The 20,288-nt window shown below is 36.0% G+C and overlaps 2 protein-coding genes across 4 annotated transcripts in view; both read left to right on the top strand.

Annotated features, from left to right (window-relative positions):
- LOC117926327 (phosphatidylserine decarboxylase proenzyme 2-like) overlaps nucleotides 1-15,218 on the top strand; it is a 75,172-nt gene extending 59,954 nt beyond the window's left edge. Inside the window, exons 14-22 of one of the 2 annotated variants that reach the window (XM_034845420.1) lie at nucleotides 6,630-6,677; nucleotides 7,286-7,432; nucleotides 10,719-10,814; nucleotides 10,903-10,977; nucleotides 11,081-11,173; nucleotides 14,023-14,109; nucleotides 14,211-14,261; nucleotides 14,757-14,916; nucleotides 15,029-15,218. In XM_034845420.1, the coding sequence (XP_034701311.1) occupies nucleotides 6,630-6,677; nucleotides 7,286-7,432; nucleotides 10,719-10,814; nucleotides 10,903-10,977; nucleotides 11,081-11,173; nucleotides 14,023-14,109; nucleotides 14,211-14,261; nucleotides 14,757-14,906 (747 nt within the window). In that variant the 3' untranslated portion in view covers nucleotides 14,907-14,916; nucleotides 15,029-15,218. Of the gene's footprint in view, nucleotides 1-6,629; nucleotides 6,678-7,285; nucleotides 7,433-10,718; nucleotides 10,815-10,902; nucleotides 10,978-11,080; nucleotides 11,174-14,022; nucleotides 14,110-14,210; nucleotides 14,262-14,756 lie in introns of both variants that reach the window. The other variant, XM_034845419.1, reaches the window with a different exon arrangement.
- A 1,813-nt stretch (nucleotides 15,219-17,031) lies between these two features.
- LOC117926244 lies at nucleotides 17,032-19,121 on the top strand. Of its 2 annotated transcripts, none has more exons than XM_034845326.1 (2): nucleotides 17,032-17,300; nucleotides 17,607-18,020. In XM_034845326.1, the coding sequence occupies exons 1-2, from the start codon at nucleotides 17,133-17,135 to the stop codon at nucleotides 17,721-17,723; spliced, it is 285 nt and encodes a 94-aa protein (XP_034701217.1). In that variant the 5' UTR covers nucleotides 17,032-17,132; the 3' UTR covers nucleotides 17,724-18,020. The 2 variants fall into 2 exon arrangements, with proteins under 2 accessions (XP_034701217.1, XP_034701218.1); XM_034845327.1 differs by lacking the exon at nucleotides 17,607-18,020 and adding an exon at nucleotides 18,875-19,121 and having other exon boundaries at nucleotides 17,059-17,300.
- The last annotated feature ends 1,167 nt before the right edge of the window (nucleotides 19,122-20,288 follow it).

Here is a 20,288-nt window from a genome sequence, read left to right as displayed (position 1 = left end):
AAGTCCTTTTCCGACACCGACCATGCCATCAGGTGCATAAGGAGGAGATCTTCAAGTTTTGTCAAAGCACTGGAGGGAGATTCTTAGTCACGCGCCGGCCACGCGTGTTTCTTCTCCGACTGCTTGAACCTCACTCATCGGCGCATGGAGCACTTTCCGGCAATGCGCTTCCACCACCAACCTCGCCTGACACCGTCTAGCCATTCTCCATCTGTGCTTGTGCCATCCGAGCCCTGCAAGTGCATTTTTTGGGGTTTTTTGTCTCCACCGGCCCTCTAAACAGCCTTTCTGGCGACTTCCGGTGACTTCCTCTCCACCCTAAGCCTTACACGTGTCTTAGGAAGTGTTCTTCTACCCTTCTAGTAGTGCCACATTTGTTTTTCTTTACTATTTGGTCTCTCACAGCCGCGGATCCTCAGTTTTTCTTCTTTCAGCCGCGATCTGAAGCCGTGTTAAGGCTCTCTTCGATCCAAATATATTTCGTTTTCCAGATAAGTAGATATGACTACTAAAAGTTCCATTTTTTCCCCTGATATATCTGGATCTCCTATGATTACTTCGGAAAAATTGGTTGGCAGTGAAAATTATTTGTCCTGGTCTGCCTCTTTGGAGCTTTGGTTTATGGGTCAAGGTTATGAGGATCACCTTGTTACGCAGGAGGCGGATATCCCTGAGGTTGACAGAGTACAATGGAGGAAGATAGATGCACAGTTATGTAGTGTGTTATAGCAATCAGTTGATCCTAAGATTCTGCTTCACCTTCGGGCCTACAAAACATGCTTTAAATTTTGGAATCAGGCGAAAGGGCTATACACGAATGATATCCAACGTCTTTATAAGGTGGCCTCTTTTATTGTCAATGTCAGACATTTATCTACTTATATTGGACAGATTGCCTCTCTTAAGGAGGAATTCTTGACCGTGATGCCTCTTACTATTGATGTTGGGGATCAACGAACACAGATTGACAAGTTCTTCATGGTTCTTACGCTTATTGGCCTCCGTCCAAATCTTGAGACCGTTCGCGATCAGATTCTTGGCAGTTCCTTCGTTCCATCCTTTTTCTTTCTTTCTCATGTATCTTTCCTTCGTTCCATCCTTGGATGATGTGTTTGTTCGCCTCCTCCGTATCTCCTCCACTCAGACTTTGCCATCTGATAACACTTCAGATTCTTCTGTGTTAGTTTTTCAAACTAACTCTCAAGGAGGACGTAGTGGTAACCGAGGTAGAGGCCAACGTCCTTATTGCACCTATTGCAATAAGCTTGGCCACACTCGTGATCGGTGTTATCAGTTACATGGGCGGCCTCCCCGTACTGCCCACGTGGCCCAGTCATTTGATCCTCAGCCGCCTCAACCTTCGAGTTCCTCCACATCTCAGGGTATTTCCCTCACTGACAGTGAATATGATGACTATCTCCGCTATCAGGCCACCAAGTCAGCTTCTGTTGCCCAGACTGGTAATGCTTCTGCTTGTCTTACCCACACATCTTCTCTTGGACCTTGGATTCTAGATTTTGGCGCTTTTGATCACATATCTGGTAATAAGGATCTTTTCTCTTCTATTACTACTACCTCTGCCTTACTTATTGTTACCTTAGCTAATGGTGCTCAAACTGTGGCTAAAGGCATTGGTTTGACACATCCTCTCCCTTCTCCACCTTTCACTTCTGTCCTTTATACTCCCGAGTGTTCCTTTAATCTTATCTCCATCAGCAAAATCACTTGTACTCTTAACTGCTCTATTACTTTTTCTGATAAATTTGTGACTTGCAGGACCGGAGTACGGGGAAGACGATTGGCATAGGATGTGAGTCTCAAGGCCTCTATCACCTCACCTCGCCTTCAATTCCTGCAGTTTGCATTTCCACTGATGCTCCCCTCCTCATCCACAGTCACCTGGGCCACCCTAGTCTATCCAAGTTCTAGAAAATGGTCCCTCGTTTTTCATCTTTGTTGTCGCTTGCGTGTGAGTCCTATCAGCTTGGGAAACATGCTCGTGTCTCGTTCCCAAAGCGTTTGAATAATCGGGCAAAGTCTCCTTTTGAACTTGTCCACATTGATGTTTGGGGTCCTTGTTGGACCGCTTCTACTTTAGGATTTCAGTATTTTGTCACTTTCATTAATGACTATTCTCGATGTACTTGGTTATTTTTAATGAAAAATTGAGCTGAGTTATTCTCTATTTTCCAGAAATTTTATGCCGAAATCCAAATCCAGTTCAATATTTCTATTCGTGTGTTACGCAATGACAATGCCAGGGAATATTTTTCTGCACCATTTACTTCATTTATGTCCCAACATGGGATCCTTCATCAGTCTTCTTATGCTCATACTCAACAAAATGGGGTAGCTGAACGTAAGAATCGACATCTTGTTGAGACAACTCGTACTCTCCTTCTCCATAGTAATGTTCCTTTTCGTTTTTGGAGGGACGCTGTTCTGACAGCATGTTATTTGATTAATCGTATGCCCTCATCTGTGTTACACGATCAGATTCCTCATTCCCTTCTTTTCCCTAGCCAACCACTTTATTTCCTTTCTCCTTGTGTTTTTGGTTGTACTTGCTTTGTTCATATTCTCATTCCTGGACAGGACAAACTTTCTGCCAAAGCCACAAAATGCATCTTCTTGGGATACTCCAGACTTCAAAAGGGTTATCGTTGTTATTCCTCTGAGACTCATCGCTACTTTCTCTTTGCTGATGTCACCTTCTTTGAGGACTCACCATTCTTCTCCACCTCTGAGTCTCTTCCTGTTTTTGAAGTCTTACCCTTTCCCATTATCTCCCCACCTAATGCAGTGCCTTCTCGCCCACTTCAGGTTTATCATCGTCATCATCGTGTCACTGTTCCTCCTTCTTTGGCCGAGGTACCTGCTAACTCACTTCCTATCCCTTTGGCTTCTCCTGCCCCGACTTTGCCTCCTTCTGCTGACTTACTCGTTGCTCTTCAGAAAGGTAATCGATCTACTCGTAATCCTCATCCCATTTACAATTTTTTGAGTTACCATCGATTATCTTCACCCTATTCTGCATTTGTTTCTGCTATATCTTCTGTTTCTCTTCCCAAGAGCACCCCTGAGGCTCTTTCTCATCCAAGCTAGCGACAGGCAATGGTAGATGAAATGGCTGCTTTACACTCCAATGGCACTTGGGATCTTGTTGTTTTACCCTCTGGTAAATCTACAGTTGATTGTCGTTGGGTCTACACAGTTAAGGTTGGCCCTGATGGTCAGGTTGATTGCCTTAAGGCCCGCTTAGTTGCTAAAGGCTATACTTAGGTTTATGGTTCTGATTATGGTGACACTTTCTCTCCTGTTGCCAAGATAGCTTCTGTTCGTCTATTGCTATCCATGGCTGCTATGCGTTCCTGGCCTCTTTATCAGTTAGATATTAAAAATGTTTTCCTTCATAGGAATCTTGCTGAGGAAGTTTATATGAAGCAACCACCCGGTTTTGTTGCTCAGGGGGAGTCTGGTTTAGTGTGCAGGTTACGCCGTTCTCTATATGGCTTGAAACAATCTCTTCGAGTATGGTTTAGCCGTTTTAGTTCTGTTGTTCAAGAGTTTGGCATGTTTCGCAGTACAGCAGACCATTCCGTTTTCTATCATCATAACTCTTCGGGACAGTGTATTTATCTGGTAGTTTATGTGGACGACATCGTCATTACATGCAGTGATCAGAATGGTATTCAAAAACTAAAGCAACACCTTTTCACCCACTTTCAGACTAAAGACTTGGGGAAACTCAAGTATTTCTTAGGGATTGAGATAACTCAATCCAGTTCCGATGTGGTTCTTTCCCAAAGGAAGTATGCTTTAGACATCTTGGAAGAAACCGGTATGTTAGACTGTAAACCGGTAGACACTCCTATGGATCCAAATGTCAAACTTATACCAGGACAGGGGGAGCCTTTAGGAGATCTTGGGAGATATCGGCGACTTGTAGGTAAACTGAACTACTTCACCATTACTCGTCCAGACATTTCTTTTCTTGTAAGTGTTGTTAGTCAATTCCTACAGTCACCATGTGATAGCCATTGGGATGCTGTAATCCGCATTCTTCGATATATCAAAAGCACACTAGGCCAAGGTGTGTTGTACGAGAACAGAGGTCATACCCAAGTTATTGCACAAATGCAGATTGGGCTGGCTCACCCACAGATAGACGTTCCATTTCCGGGTATTGTGTTTTTATTGGAGGTAACCTAATATCTTGGAAGAGTAAGAAACAAGATGTAGTGGCCAGATCTAGTGCCGAAGCCGAGTATCGAGTTATGGCTCTGGCAACATGTGAACTCATATGGTTGAAACATCTTCTTCGGGAGTTGAGATTTGGAAATGATGAACAGATGAAGCTCATCTGTGACAACCAAGCCGCTTTGCATATTGCATCCAATCCAGTCTTCCATGAAATGACCAAACACATTGAAGTTGACTGTCACTTCATTAGAGAGAAGATCGCATCAGGATGTGTGGCGACTAGTTTTGTCAATTCAAATGATCAACTAGCAGATATTTTTACTAAATCTCTCAGAGGTCCTAGAATTAAATACATTTGTAACAAGCTTGGTGCATATAACATATATGCTCCAGCTTGAGGGGGAGTGTTAGATAGTGTAGTTATTTCAGTTATTTACTTTTCCTTTTCTTTCCTTATTGTATTGTGGGTCCCACTAACATGTATATATATACCCAAGTCCAATGTGTATTATTAACAATTTTTTAATAACAAAAATTAGGGATTCTCCCTTTTCTTTCTTTTCACAAAAGTGTTAAATATTATACCCACATCATAAGAAACATCATATTGTTAATTGATATTCATTCCGTCTAAAATCATATTCTAATTTTTCAAATATCTAAAATTTAGAATAAAAGCCAAAATAAGAGAATGAACATCCTAAAGAAGCTTTGAGCGACATCATCATAGTTATCATTGAAATTAAAATTATCATCACTTCCATCAAGATTAGATTGATAGCCCTTCATCTCATTATCTCTATAATTAATAATACAATATTTCATCTTATACTTTGTTTAATCCAATGTTAGATTGAATGAAAATATAATTTAATTATGTTTAATCTTAACTCATGGTTAATGGCGACCACCTCTATGCCTTGCGCCTTATCCTAAGGTGATTGCCTAGGCGTTGCCTCTTTGAAGCCACTTTGCCTGGGTCTTCAAGAGGCGACTTTTATTTGCCTCGCCTAGCTTGACGCCCTAGGTGATCTAGGCGATTGCTTTTGATAACACCAATCACATTACAGGTTAACACACTTTTTCTGAACTTTTCTGTAATGGGACTTTCTTATTCCCTGACTGCATGTCAAAATTACACACAGCAATACTGCTCAGCGAAGTATTATATCTCTTTGTTGTGCACAGCACACCCAATTTCACTAATTATAGATGGCTCATTCTGAACACTGTACATGGGAAGGTACAGTGTATCTAATATCACAAACTATGGGTCACATGCATCATGGCATTCACCTAGATTAATCATCCTGTTAATTTGATTTATTGATAATAAAAATTTTCAAAAAACTGGAATTGCATTCCTTATGAAACTAAATTCCATAGAAAATGTATTCATGTAACTAACTGGGAAAAAGAACCATTATCCACAATTTGTCATTGACTTTTTTATATGCACATATTTTTTTCTGTCAAAAAAAAAAAAATAATATAATAGAGGTGTCAAAAGGAGAACTGTAGCACACAGGGAGTACATGCATTATGCTAACAGAAAATCAGGAAAGGCAAACAAAGGGCCAAAATAAACCATGCATACACACTCAGCAGCCTGTATTCCAAGTATAAAAGGTTGTATATTATCCTCTAGAACCTCCTTTGTTCAACTGTACAAAGCTCCTAGTGCAATTTATTTAAGCTTTCTTTCTGCAGATTCAGTCCCCTCAAAATTTTCTCGTGTCATGCTTCTGCCCAAGATAGCAGGCCAATTGTGTGTTAGCTGTTCTTCATTGCTTCCTTTCTTTCCACTTGATAGATTTGTCATGCCATCTGGAAAGCACTTCACTTACACTGCTGTCCATTAGTTATTGTAGCAAGTGGTAGGCTCTTCATGCTTAGGTAGGATGCAAATGCATTAAGATTTAGCTCTGATTGTCTTTCGCATGCGAACTTGATTGAATCCTCACAAAAACATATATTTTGATTGCATCCTGTTGTATTAAATGCCCACGTCATTTATGTTGTAAGACCTAGTTCTCTATAAAAGCACATAAATTCATATCAGCTATATAATTATTAACCAAATCCATTTTTGATGACCCTTTTCTTCTATTTGATCTTTCAATAAACACAATTTGCGAAAATATTGATCAATAGAATATGTGCGAAGTACTCTCTCTCTTATAAATAATATTTGTTAAAGTAGAAGCTGTGCTGCATATATATGGCATGCTTCCTGTTTGTTGTCTGAGAATGTTTGCCCTCCTTTTCTCTGGTAGATGTCTATACCTATATGTGGTTCATTATTCATGGTGGCCTAGTTATAGATATGCATATTAAACTTCATTCCTTCGAACTTTTAAATGCTGACATCACATGTATTGAAGAACATGGTTCTCAGTTCTAATTTAATTCAGCATGGTTTGTAGGATCAAATCAAGTTGGATGAAGTCAAGTACCCTTTGGAACATTTTAAGGTAGGGTGGTACTTTGAAACAGATTGGTAATACTTTTTCCCCCCTGATGCACTCACAAATTCTCATTTCTGTGCTTGTTTAATGATTATTGACTATGTTATCTCGATTTTGCTATAGCACATTAGACTGCCTTCATTTCAACTTCATGCTAATAATTTTCTAATCGATATGTTTACTGAAGGATTTATAGTGTTTGTGTTAAATTTTACGTGTACCTTGTTAGAGAACAAGAATTGGAGAAGAGAATGTGTTTGCTCTTCTTGTTTTTATTGATTAGTAAAATAATACACTACAGTAATAAACTATGTATACTGTACCCTTGTAATAACTTTCATACTCAATAATACCCTCATTAACAAGGACATTCCCCCTTCCAAGACGGAACATATAAATTTTCATTGCTTAGCTTGGAATTGAAAGACAAAAATAAATTTTTGCACAGAGATGGAGCAATATCACTTCCCCTATGGTTTTGTTGGTTTTTAACCTTCTTAGTTGATGGTGAGGTTTTTGTTATTACCATTGTTGGATCTCGGTATCATTTCTTGAAATGGAACAGTTACTATCGTTGAATTTCTGAATAAGTTGAATTTTAACTTCATATGCAGACATTCAATGAATTTTTTATAAGAGAGTTGAAACCTGGTGCTAGACCAATTGCCTGCATGGAACGTGATGATGTTGCTGTATGTGCTGCAGATAGTCGTCTAACGGCATTTAAATCTGTTGAAGATTCTCTAAGATTTTGGATTAAGGTATTATCTGTCACTTTGAATATTTGTGATGTAAGAGCTACACATCTTTTAGAGGTTGTTTTGGTCTCAGCTTTTGCAATGTTGATAAGGTAAAATGAAACTAATGGTCAGAAAGAAGTACTTTCTGTTGAAGAGTAAAAAATAGTTATGATGTAAGAAGTATGAGCTCCTCATACCATCGCTCTGATTGAGACCTTGTGGTTTCCCATGAAGTTTCCCACATTTTTCTTTGGTGTGACATGCTTTCTTGCTGTACGAGCACCGTAGTTTCTTCTTTGTTAAGTTCTTCATCGACTCCTGTCTTTCTTGCGCCATGTTAACATTATGATTCGTGCCATTTGGTTTGGCTCCTCCTCTTGGTTTCTTTACAATCATGGTTGATCCATCCACTGGTGGTGGATCAAGCATCACCACCTTTCAGCTTTCTTCAGCATGGATGATAGAAAACACTTCATTTGAATGTTTGAGTATGGTCTGCCTCTTGCCATAGACTCTTCATTACATTGTAATACTCAATAATCGATCAGGTACCCTGTTTTGTAGTGTAGACTTTAATATTCAATTCACAAATTCAGGCAGCATCCTGTATTTTTTAGTACCTTTCCCAAACAGTTTCCCAAATTGCATGTTCTGTTGATTTCAGGTAACATTGAATTCCATTACTATGACATAATCCTAGAATCTTCTTTGTCCCAAATAGTAAATTGCAGATCTTCAGGTTTTGGGCCTGTTCCAGTGAGATGACTCAGTTGTCCCTTGCCCTTTAAAAACATCCTCACTAGTTGTGACCACTGTAGATAATTCCTTCTTGTTAAGCGGTATACAATCTAAATATTATGAAATTCTCTAGTCGTATGGTTTTGGGATGCTTCCATGGGTGACTATGTAAGATTGGTTGATGGGGCTGGTATGATGTCTGACATATCCCATATTGAAAAATCCAGAAACAGATTTTGATTAAATTCTGAAAAAATAAGAGTGCCGAAAAAGCAAAAGACAATAGAGTACATTTATGGTGATTAAAGCCAAAGAATGAATTTAGACAGGTTATCAATGACAATGGATCCCAGAGAGAAAACTGCTTTGATACCATGATGTGAGAAATTCTAAAACTGTCTTACTAATTCAAGAAGAAAACATATAGTGCATATTTATGTGGTTACATAATCCTATTTATGAAGTTCAAAATTTAATTGGAAACTGATTCTATCATTGGAAACTAACTCTAACCATCCCTATAAATTAGGAACGCTCCCAATATATAGAAAGTTTGACTTATCATAGCTATACCATAATTTCCTAAATTTAAGGACCTGATGTTCTTCAACATTTTAGTCTATTCTTCTTTACCCTTTTATCATCCTTTCAAGGATCAGCACACATGGCAGAGAAGAGGTGACCTTTTACTGGCTGTCCAAAAGGTGACATGAAACAAAAATAAAAGCAGCCAAGATGGTTGAGGATATCTGACATGAGAGACCCATTTGAAATCTGCTATCATGAACACCCTACACACTCTCTTCTTTTTTTGATAGATTCCCTACACCCTCTCTTCTTGTTTCTCCTTTTTTTTTTCCTTATTAAAGAAAAAGAAAAAGACTGAAATAGAAGTAGGAGCTTGTGTGAGTGTTAGGACACATGGTAGAGAAGATGTGGCCCTTTTACTGTTTCTCCATTTAACTTAAAGGTTACGCTGAACAAAAATAAAAAGTTTGGAAGTAGGAGAGTGCATGTGATGTCACATAGATGGTTTGATGATGAGAGCATCTCTTCTTGTTTCACTTGTTTCTTATTTCTTTCAGTCATTGGCAAATGGTAATGATGTAGGACAACCCTAGGATGGTCGCTAACACTCCTCAATTACATATGCCTTCATGCCAAGAATTTTTGCTCTGATACCAAAATTGGTGTGGGACAACCCTATGATGGTTGCCTACACTCAAGGTTAGGTGGGCTAGGGTGTTATTTTTAGGGTGTAAGAAGAGGAACAAGGAATGAATTTTATGGTAGAGAAAAATATAAGATAAGAAATAGAGAGAAAGAAAAAACAACGAAGAAAAGATCGAAAACCTTAGAGTCTCACTAAGACCTTCTAGGAGTCTCACCTAGAAGAAGATCAATGGAGTCTCACCATTGAGAGTTGCAACCTTGCAATGAAAAAAACATAATATTATTAATATCAATCATCCCTTTGATTGTACATTGATTAGTCTATTTATAGGTTTCTTTAAGAAATCCAAAGTCTACTATGACTCTAATAACCTATTATGATTCTAATTCTAATTATAACATTTAAAGTCTACTAGGACTCTAATAACCTATCATGACTCAAATTCTAATTATATTATAACTCAACTAGCTAATCCTAATTAGACTCCAACAAATACCAATCCTAATTCAATTCTAATTAATATTAATCCTACTTAAAGTTTACTTAGGTCTTCCCTTTCCTCCTTGAATAAACTTTAAAAGGCTTTCCCCCATCAGGCAATCATGATTATAATCTGAAAATTCTTTCCAAGACTTAAAGAACCAGACGCCTTTTTGCATGCTCACTGCTTTATTGAACACAAATGAAAACGGAGTAGCAGTATCAAGAATAGGGAATCCAGCCGGAAAAGTGGAAGAATTTTATATATTAATAACTATATAAGTTTGAGACCTTTAAAGGATCCTGGTTGGGTTTCCTTATTCCATAATATTTATGTTACAGATTTTATGTAACAGATTTTATGCAAGTTGGGTTTCATCTTTGCCAGTTGATAATTTTCATCTACTTATTTATTTATTTATAATAGGGAATACTTATCTAAATAACTCTTTTTGCTAAAAGACATGCTCAATATTTATTTTTTATTTGGAGATGTGATCATAGAAAATTGGAGTTTTGGCATGGGCCTTTGTCTCTGTATTGGAGTAAATCAATGAATATTGGTCCCAGAAGGCCAAGGTAAAAAGCTAGAAAATATTGGTCAAGATGGCCAATTACTTAAACTGCTATTTTGAAAACCTTTTTGTAGACTGCAATGGTCCCTCAATTGCTGGCTGGCACCATCTATTATTAATCAGGAAAAGGAACTCACGAGTGAGATGAAAAAACATTATCCACTGCTTTACTACTTCCTACAGAATCATGTTGAAAAAATTGGTGGAATCCTTCAAGTCTGAATCCTCCTGTGTGTTTTTATTTTGTTTTTTTATTTTTTTTCCTTCTCACTGTTTTATTTTAAATTTTATATGTTGGGTGATCTCTTATTTTCTAGGATCATTATTTGTTTCTCCATAGGGTCGGAAGTTTTCGATTCAAGGTCTTTTGGGAAAAGAAATATGCTCTAGTTCTTTTATTAATGGATCCTTGGTGATATTCCGTTTAGCACCACAGGTATTTAGTACAACTTGTCTTTATTGCTTTGTAGGATAAAGACTTTTCATATTATATGGTTCAATTATTGAATTCCAAATTGTTGCAGGATTACCATCGCTTTCATTTTCCAGTTTCTGGAACCATTGAGCGTTTTGTTGACATACCCGGATGCTTATATACAGTATGTGCAATTATTATCTGTTGAAATTCATGTTTGTTTTGCAAACTGTTTTTTTGTTTCTTCAGAACCTCCCATGATCTTTTACTTTAATTCTTTCTGCTAGGTTAATCCCATTGCTGTGAATAGCAAGTATTGCAATGTATTCACAGAGAACAAGCGAGTCGTATCTGTTATTTCAACATCAGATTTTGGGAAGGTCTGTGATTTCAATCATTTGATGTTGCTTGATTCACATTTCTTGAATTTCATCTGTCTTTATGTAACAAAAAAAACAAGCTCCAGTTTTTTCTTTTCCAAAACACAGTAGTTCTTTAATCTCAACTCCCTTTTAACTTGTTTTCCATAGAAAGGCCCCAATGGGGGATCATTGGTTTCTAAATTTATGATTTTTTTATTTTTTATTTTTTATTTTTTATCTTTTCCATTTGTTCCTATATAATTTGAATGTTCCCTGGATATATTCAATTATTAGTTTTAAGGTGTAAATTTAATCTAAGAATGTACCAAATCTCATATCTATAATTTAATCAACCCAATCAAACAATTATAATGATCATGAAAGTAAGGAAAATAAGGAGGCAGTAATTAACATAGAAACATTGAAATTCAGGATACCCAATTGAACCTCTGTTCAATACATCTTCTGCTTTATTTTCTTGAATCTCATCTTCAAGCTAAGAATCATGAGAAATAAAAATCTCCCCAGACCACCTTCTAGCAGATTTCTGACTCCTTGATCCAACTACTGTTCTTCAAAATATGATTTCTTGAAACTACTGTTCTTCAAAATTTAAATCCATGAACTGCAGTCCCTCATTAGTTCTGCTTGTCAGAAGCACCAGTATTATGTCTAGAAAAGTCTATGACTAATAAAGGTTTTAGAAAAATGGTTCAAAATCAAAGTTTTCATCCCAAAGTGAATATTGTGGTTTGGGAAGGAATGAAAAGGAATTTCTCTCAAAAATGTTTTCCTCTCAAACCGCATAATTGGTGTAGCTTACTCTCTTCATATTCTTTAGCATTCAAGGATTGGGTGAGAGTTTCTTTATGTTTGACCACAAGTTCAACTCCTGCATCATGTTCGCAGAATTGCGAATGCTACATAATTTTGGCTTGAAGAAACCCTACTGCTTTTGAATAGACTTTCTGACTGCACTTTAGGAAAAAAAGAAAATGTGATCGGACCATTTCATCTGATGTTTACAACACTAGTTACTTCTATTCCCCCTGGTGGCCTGTGCAATGACTATTCCCGAGTCTCCTTCCACCTACAGGTTCCCAATTCCCAGAGAAAGGGCCTTTCTAATGTGCTCAAGTAAGGTTAGGATCTTGGCTTACATTTGTGTCCTTGTCCTATCTAATCTAGAAAAGGCCCACCAGTGTTCTCCCTGTGATCTCAAATAATTCTCCAATACCCATCTATCTTAGGGTACCAACTGACCAGCCATCAAAGTACAGCTTTAAACTTCCATTAGGAGGAAGGATCCATTGTCTAAAAATAGGATCACACCTTTTGACTTCCCAAACTAACCACTCTTGAGTTCAACAGTATTATACATGTCCTAAAAAAATTGGAGTATTACATTTTATCTAGATTACCCAGACTCTGAGTAAATTATCACAACTCCACAGAACTTTACTTTTTGCCTGCCTATCAAAGTGGTCAAATGATGCGATCATAAGCTTAGATATTTCCTTAAAGGCAACCAAATGAATCCTAGCTAAAGCAAACATTCTCTACCAAAGCTCTAGCATGCTTGAGCAATAGAGGATGCTGCTAGTCAGGCACACGCAATATCTGCCAGCATAATGGCTTTGTAAGATCTTCTGATTTAGAGCATGTATTTTGTAGTTCCTTCTTTGGAGTCAAAAGTCTGTAAGAGCTGTGATTTTCATCCATTTGTCAGGGCTAAGGGCTCTGTAAGATCTCTTAATTTGGAGCATGTTGTTGGGGCTTGCCTTCTTTAGAATCACACCCAATGAAGAGCTTTGACTTTGGATAGGAGGGAGATGGGGGCAGCTTGCTGGGAAGAAGTTAGACTTATTATCTCTCCTAAACAGAAATTCAAGAAAAGCCTTTAAGAGTGAAAAGACCCCTTCCCAGAAACCAACAACTTTTGGTCCTTTCTTCAGGAATCCAGTAAGATAAGTAAACGTTATTTGAGGGTAAAAGAAGGGAAACGAATTCACTGGTGTCTTCAGTCCTCTGGGTTGCTGCAGAAGATAAATTTCCAAGGAGATGAAGTGGAAAGAGAAGGAAGAGATGGGTCCTTCTATCCATATGAAAGATGAAAAAGGTAGGGAAAAGATCTTTTGAGAGGATTTCCCCCACCACTAGTCATCTGAGAAGTTAATCTCTTATCCATTAGCAAATGAATCTCCCTTGTAGGAGGAAATTCGTAGAGATTTTATGCAATAGCTTTCCTAGAACAGCAACATGAATAAGTTCCCTGATTATCTTTGGACTTGAAGAAATGGATGTGTGCTTCTCATTATCATTTCAGTAAATGATTTCTTCAAATCTTGTGTGCAATTTTTTTTTCCCCATGAAATGGACATGTGCTCATTATCACCATTTCACACAAGAACAACAGAAATCCACACCCCTATAACAATTCCAAGAAATGGCAAACAAGAGACCCTAAGAGGGGCTGTCCTAATAGGAGCCTAGTAAACACCTCCCTAATCCAATGAGATCAAACTAGCAAGACAGCAAAACCCTTGGTCATGGAGACCCCTAAAGTGGTCAAAAAATGAAGACAAGCCCTGGGCTCTGTAAAAAATATTTTACTCCTCAAGTATCTGAATACTTTTTTTAATCTAGATAACTCAAAGAGCGGCAGCTGTGCATAGCACCTTCAGATCTTGCTTCTAGTGCCCTGATGAATCCCTGAAAAGCAAGTCTGCATATCTGGGATCTCAGCTGCCCATTTAGTGGCTGCCCCAGTAAAGGGGACAATTGAGAAGTGTCACAAATAAATCAAATATCCTATTCTTCCATATAAAAGAGAAACATGAGAAACTTCCAATATAATTTGGATGCAGGTGGCATTTGTTGCAATCGGGGCAACGATGGTTGGTAGCATCACCTTCACTAAAAAGAAGGGCGACTATGTGCAGAAAGGAGAAGAGGTTCAAAATTCATTTTTTTATCTCTTTTATTTTTCATTGTGGTGTCCATGTATTCTGCTATGCTTCTAATTAACATTCTACCTTCATTTGCTCATTTACAGTTCGGATATTTCTCATTTGGTGGAAGTACTGTAATTTGTGTCTTTGAAAAGGTTAGTGCCCAATGTATATCTTTAGGATGCGGAGGAAGAGCAATCATGCTTATTCTTCCTTTGCCCCTTGTTATTTTGTCTTGAAAGAGAAAAACACAATGTGCTTCTGAGAAGTTGACATGTGCTTCTGAGATGTTTTAATATTTAGTGCAAACATAATTTCAATGATGTCCCCATACTCGTATTAGTGCACAACCTATATATTGATCACATGCCCTCGATACTAGAATATTGATCGCATATTACTTTCATCGCTTTTCACTTTTGGTGACTTCTAGCAACATTCTCTATATAATGCCTTGTAAATATTGGAAATTCAAAGATTAAAACAATTAGCATCTCGGTCAAAATCACCAAAAAATTAAAAAACAAACTTTATCTAGTTTGTTCAATCTGAGTATAATTTTCTGTAGCCAAAGCATATGTGAGTGTGTTAAAATAGTGGCAATCAACAACAATTGTTTATTGGAACTTGATCTCTTAAATATGCTGCAGGATACTATAGAGATAGATGAGGACCTTCTAGAGAACAGTACAAAATCCCTGGAAACCCTAGTTGCAGTTGGAATGAAGCTGGGTGTCTCCACAAAGAAACGAGCAGGTCCTGAGCTGCCAAACTTGGAAAGTTGTGTTATAGGTGCTTGAAGGAAGCTCATTTCTATGGTGTGGCATACCATACGGTTTAGACTCTCTTAACATTAGGTAACAACTTCATGTGTACTTGTTTGGAGTTGAAAAAATTGTGCCAATGTTAATGTGGATTTAGTTTTCTACCAGTTCCAGAAGGACCATTGTAATCTCTTCTTTGAACTGAACTTAATCACCATGCAATCCAGATGTTTTATGTGTAATATTTTGGAGGCCCTTAATACGGTCCTTGAAAGGTACCTCTTCAATATGTACTAAAAAATCACCACCAATATGATGGTTTTGCGAGTACACCTTTAAATTTCATTTTTTTATTGTTTTATATCTTAGTGTCATTTGTTTGTATTTTCATTTAACAATAACGGTTTAGATTAGAAAATATAGTGTTTTTAGATAACATCTTTTACTTGTTTTCTAACAGTTGCTTTAAGAAATAATTATACAAACATGTTAAATGATTAAAAATAAAATACTACATATAAAAATTATTTTTAAAACATATTTAAAAATATTTAAAATATGTTAAAAATGTTTTAGGTTCTTAAACAGATTTCTATTCTACAAAAGTCATAGAACAATTTTCAAAAATTGTTTTCAAAATCTATTTTTCATAATTGTTTTCGAAAATAATTATCAAACGACATTTAGAGTCTATTTAATAGTAATTTTAAGAAGTGTTTCTAACTTTTTTAGCATTTGAAAAATTTTATTTTTTAAATGTTAGAAGAGATAAAGAACATTTCCTAAAATCACTGTTTAAACAAACACTTAGTATTAGTATAGTAATTATTTAAAAAAAATGCTTAGAAATAATTATCAAAATTTATTCCAAGAAGAGCCCTTTATCCCAAAGGAGTGGTGCTTGCATAAAATGAGTCTTGCCAAGAATGGATTCAGTGGCAACAAGTAACTATTCTCTTGCTTCAAATCTGTCTTGTTGCCTTCCATTCAGAAGCACCAAAACTTATTTCAGAGAGATTGGAAAACAGTATGAAAATTTGAGAAGAAAACGAGAACAATTTTTTTTTTTTTTTTTAATCAATTTTGGATTAAGGAACCTTTCCAATGAATTGTGAATTAAATGAGCAGAAGATCAACTACTTACAGAAAAATTTTGGACCTAAATGGCTGTTGGAAGCTCAAAAACATTTATGATCACTGGATTGTATTCAAATTCAAATATTAGACTGTGAATTGAAGCAGTTGGATTAATATCAGGGGTGTTTTTGGGCATTGGATGACGGGAGCGAGCCGTTTTCACTGTTAATTTTTTTTTTATTAATATATATATATATAAAAAGTAAAACAAAGGATATTCAAATAGCTAACGAATTTATTTAATTTTTTAAATGAAAAAAAAAATCAAAAGTTGAGGTATTTTTATAAAAATTATGATAATTATTATAATATCACGTGTGAAAGTATTATTAACCACTTAAAAATTAGGAAAAAAAAATTCATTTGGGTTTACATTATAATCTAAAAATTATGTTACTAAAATTTTAATTAATTTTTAAAAAATTGGATTGATATTTTTAAATTTCATTTAAGAATAAATTATAATAATGATATGTCTAAATTTTAATACTTATATTATACGATTTTATAATCTTAAAAATTACTGCATTCTTTTACAAATATCATTTTCTTTAAAAATATTTATATTTTATTTTAAAAATTCTAAGTATAATTAATTCTTTTCTATATTGAATATATTAAATTAACTAAAATTAGGGATAATAATGTGATGGTTTTTTTCGAGTACTCACTTGCCCCTAACGGAACAAGTTTAAAATTTAAATAAATGGGTTTTTGACGAGTTTGACATTTTTTTAAAAACCCCGGAAGGGGCTTGAGTATTACCTTGTTTTGTTTATCTCACCTCAATTATATATAAAATTAATTTTTTTAAATAATTTAATTTAATTTTTATTTTAGTATTTTTTTTAATATATAATAATAATAATAATGATAATAAAATAGTTTTCGATAAAATAAGTTATAAACTCCCCCCTTGCCCCGATAAAATGAAACTCAAAAAAAAAAGGGAAAGAAAGGGCCTGAGAGAGGCCCATAACGTAGAAAGAAAGACCAAACGATGCGTCCAAACAGTCGGTATTCCATCACACAAATAAAAGCCGGCTTAGCCCAGAAGGACAGAAGCAGGAGAGATCGATCAAGGCAGAGAGGAAAGTTGCAGAGAGCAGATAGCAGAGAGAAACGATGGGTGGAGGAATGGAGGCGCACAAGAACAAATTTATAGAGGAATGGGGCGCAGCCAGAGAGAACCTCGAGTATAACTTCCGGTGGACTCGCCGAAACTTAGTTTTGGCCGGAATTTTCGGCGTCGCAGTCCCTATCTTGGTCTACCGAGGCATCGTCAAAGAATTCGTAATTCTCTCTCATTCTCATTACAAGTCTCTTTATCAATATTCAGTACTTTTGTGTTTGTTTTACTGGTCTTCTATCTGCCGTAGTTCTCATTTTTCGGTTCTGCTTTCAAATTTTAAGCGAAACTTTTTATCCGGATTTTCTTTTCCCTTGGGATATTGTGAATCGGATTGGAGTTGTTCCGATTAATGATTCTTTTTTCTGGTTTTTTGGTTTATATTGTTGTGATATTGGAATTTAGGGCTTGTTTTTGCAGATTTGATATTTGAAATGGGCATTTTATTGACATGTGTATCTCGTGTTAAGCTTCAATTTGAATGGAGGGAAAATCGAGTTGAAGGGAAGGAAAATGCTGAGATTAGCTTGAGAAAGTTATCCAATTTGAATGACGTTGTTGTATCTGATGACAAAGCACAAATTTAAGTAATCAAATTTGGGTTAGTTCAAGTAATTGTTTGAAATTTTTTGGGTTTTTGTTTTTGTTTTGTTTTAAATATGTTCTGCGTGTTAAGGTTATGCTTAGACTAGGAGAAGATTGAGGGAATGGAAACTGAAATAGGATCAAATTTTCAGTAATCAAATTTGAGCTGTTTTGAGCAATGCTTTGAGTTTGCTGGTTATATTCTTGTGGTATTGAAAATTAGGTCTTTTTTCTCAGATTTAATATGTTCAGTGAATATTCTGTTTGGACTGGGGAAAGAACAAGAGAAAGGAAAGAGACAAGCTGGAAAAAATTAGCTTGAGAAAGTGGTCAAATTTGATTGATTCTTTTCTGTCATCCAAATGGGGTTTAAGGCTTTGCATAGTTCATGAAAAGGTGAGGGCAATGAAAAAGAAAGAAAAGAAAAAGGGTAGGAAAATAGAAATTATATTCATTTTTAATAAATGCTTTCTTCAATCCTTCCATAATTTTATTTACCTTTTATAATAGAGAATGAGAAATTTGAAAATGTATAGATTTTTCATATAATTTTCATTGCATTTCATTTTCCTTCGTGTTTTACATGGCAAACCAAAAATTGGAATCTGAGATTCCTTCCTGTTTTTTTCTCTTTCCTTAAGACTTCTCAAGATGCAAATGGAGCATAAATGTATGCATCTTGGTTTGGTGTTTTAGTGACTCTCAGACTTTGAGTTACACAAAACTTCATCGGTTAATATGATATAGCACAAGTCCAGTTCTAGATGTGGCTAAAATCTTAGGTCACAAAAGACAGGTCTGAAGTGAATGTTTACAGTAATTATTTACTTAGTAAAATGAATGTTAATGTGTTTTAATCTCATCATCTTAAGCATCTGTTTTGTCCATTGTTTAGATTTTGTGTTGGAAAATTTGAAGCAAATTTGATCCCCTGCAGGTCTAGTATTTTTTTTTTTAATAATAATTTTGATATTCTTTAGTTCCATGCCATCTTCAAATCTACTAGTTTTGATGTTTTATACTAATTTTCCTTTTTTTTTTTCTTTGTTAAGTTTGGATGCAACTATGTAGGAATTTTTTCAATTAATTTCTGAGATTATATTAATACAAATATTGTGTTAATTTCTTCATATTCTGGAACTTGTGGTGACAGCATATGCAAGATGAGGATGCTGGGAGGCCACACAGGAAGTTCCTATGAGTGTTTTTCAATTCTTTTGTAATAATGGTGGATGGAAAAACTAGATTTCCTCTGGGACCACAAAATGTGCCGTTTTCCGTTTTAGGGTGTGTTATTTTCTTTTGATTATCTTGAAATGTTGCATCAGTTTACATCAAACTCTGTAATCTACTATGCTTTATGAAAGTGGTACTTTGTTTGTACTAACTTACACAGTTAATTCCTGTACTAACTTACATTAACAGGATATGGGAGACTAGAACATATAATTTTCTTACATCTAGCTAATATATTGTTGTTTGATCTTTGCTAGTCTATCCTTGTCTTTGATATTGAGCCTTTCCTCTTGTGAATCCAAGGAAAACTGCCAGGCTAACCCCATGATGGACAAGAGACAATATCGGTGATTCTAGTTTGCTTTTTGTTGCTGTGTCAATAGGTTAGCATTGACAATCTCCGTTGTTAGATCATGAGAAGAACCCACCCATTGGTTTCTTTTTGGTAAATGTTTCCATCAACATAATATCATAGCCATAGGCGTCTCCCTTTGTTGACAATCTTCCTTTAGAGCCATACTTTGTTAGGTTTGCACAAATCAAGATGCTAGAACATGCATTAGAGGAAGGTAGGAGTTTTAACTTACCTGGTGCAATGTAGCCCATTGTGCCAAGGATTGCTGTTCGTGTCTTCGATTTGCATTTTGTGAAAACTTTTGTGATGCCAAAGTCACTGGCATATGGGACCATCTCTTCATCTAGAAGAACATTGCTTGGCTTCAAATCACATTGCACTATTGACTCTGTAACCATGTTGAATATACTCAACAGCTATTATCACGCTGATCATAATGTTGAGTCTCTGGAGTGTATCTAAGCAGTAGTAGTGACAATATAGCAACTTCTCTAGGGTCCCTATTAGGTATGCACTGAAGAACCAAAGCTTTAAAACCAAGGTTAGTGCAAGCGTTTATGGTTTTTATGATATTTCTGTCTTAACATTCTCAGCACTTCACATTCTGTGATAATAGATTTCAATGCACCCTCACTTAATTTTAAGAGCTTTGGTATATAGAAAGCATATTCTTTATTAGAAATTTCTCTCACTTTCCCCAAGAACCGTCAAAAGAGCACTTGCAAATCCAAAACTCATAGCATCTGTCAGAGTTCCTTTGTATTCAGACCCAAAACTTTGAATTCCTAGCGGGTTTGCTTCAGAGAAGTTGTTGGTGGCACAAAGAAGCTAATGGTTTGATATCAATTAGTGGCTACACCATTTGAGAATTCAACCAAATAGGGGGCTTGCTGTTTCTTCTTCTCTTGATACTTTATAATGATAATTAGGAAAGTGACGAGGGATCACATACACTCCCAAAGTCCTAAGCTAATAG

The sequence above is a fragment of the Vitis riparia genome, chromosome 12 (genome assembly GCF_004353265.1).
Source record: "Vitis riparia cultivar Riparia Gloire de Montpellier isolate 1030 chromosome 12, EGFV_Vit.rip_1.0, whole genome shotgun sequence".
Taxonomy (NCBI): Eukaryota; Viridiplantae; Streptophyta; class Magnoliopsida; order Vitales; family Vitaceae; genus Vitis; species Vitis riparia.
This window is presented reverse-complemented; position numbering and strand designations above follow the sequence as displayed.

Bases quoted from the DNA above. Each gene is read 5' to 3' on its own strand.
- LOC117926244 (XM_034845326.1), top strand. From the start codon at position 17,133: ATGGGTGGAGGAATGGAGGCGCACAAGAACAAATTTATAGAGGAATGG. The intron at 17,301-17,606 runs GTAATTCTCTCT...TCTCGTGTTAAG, and splicing joins GAGGCATCGTCAAAGAATTC to CTTCAATTTGAATGGAGGGA.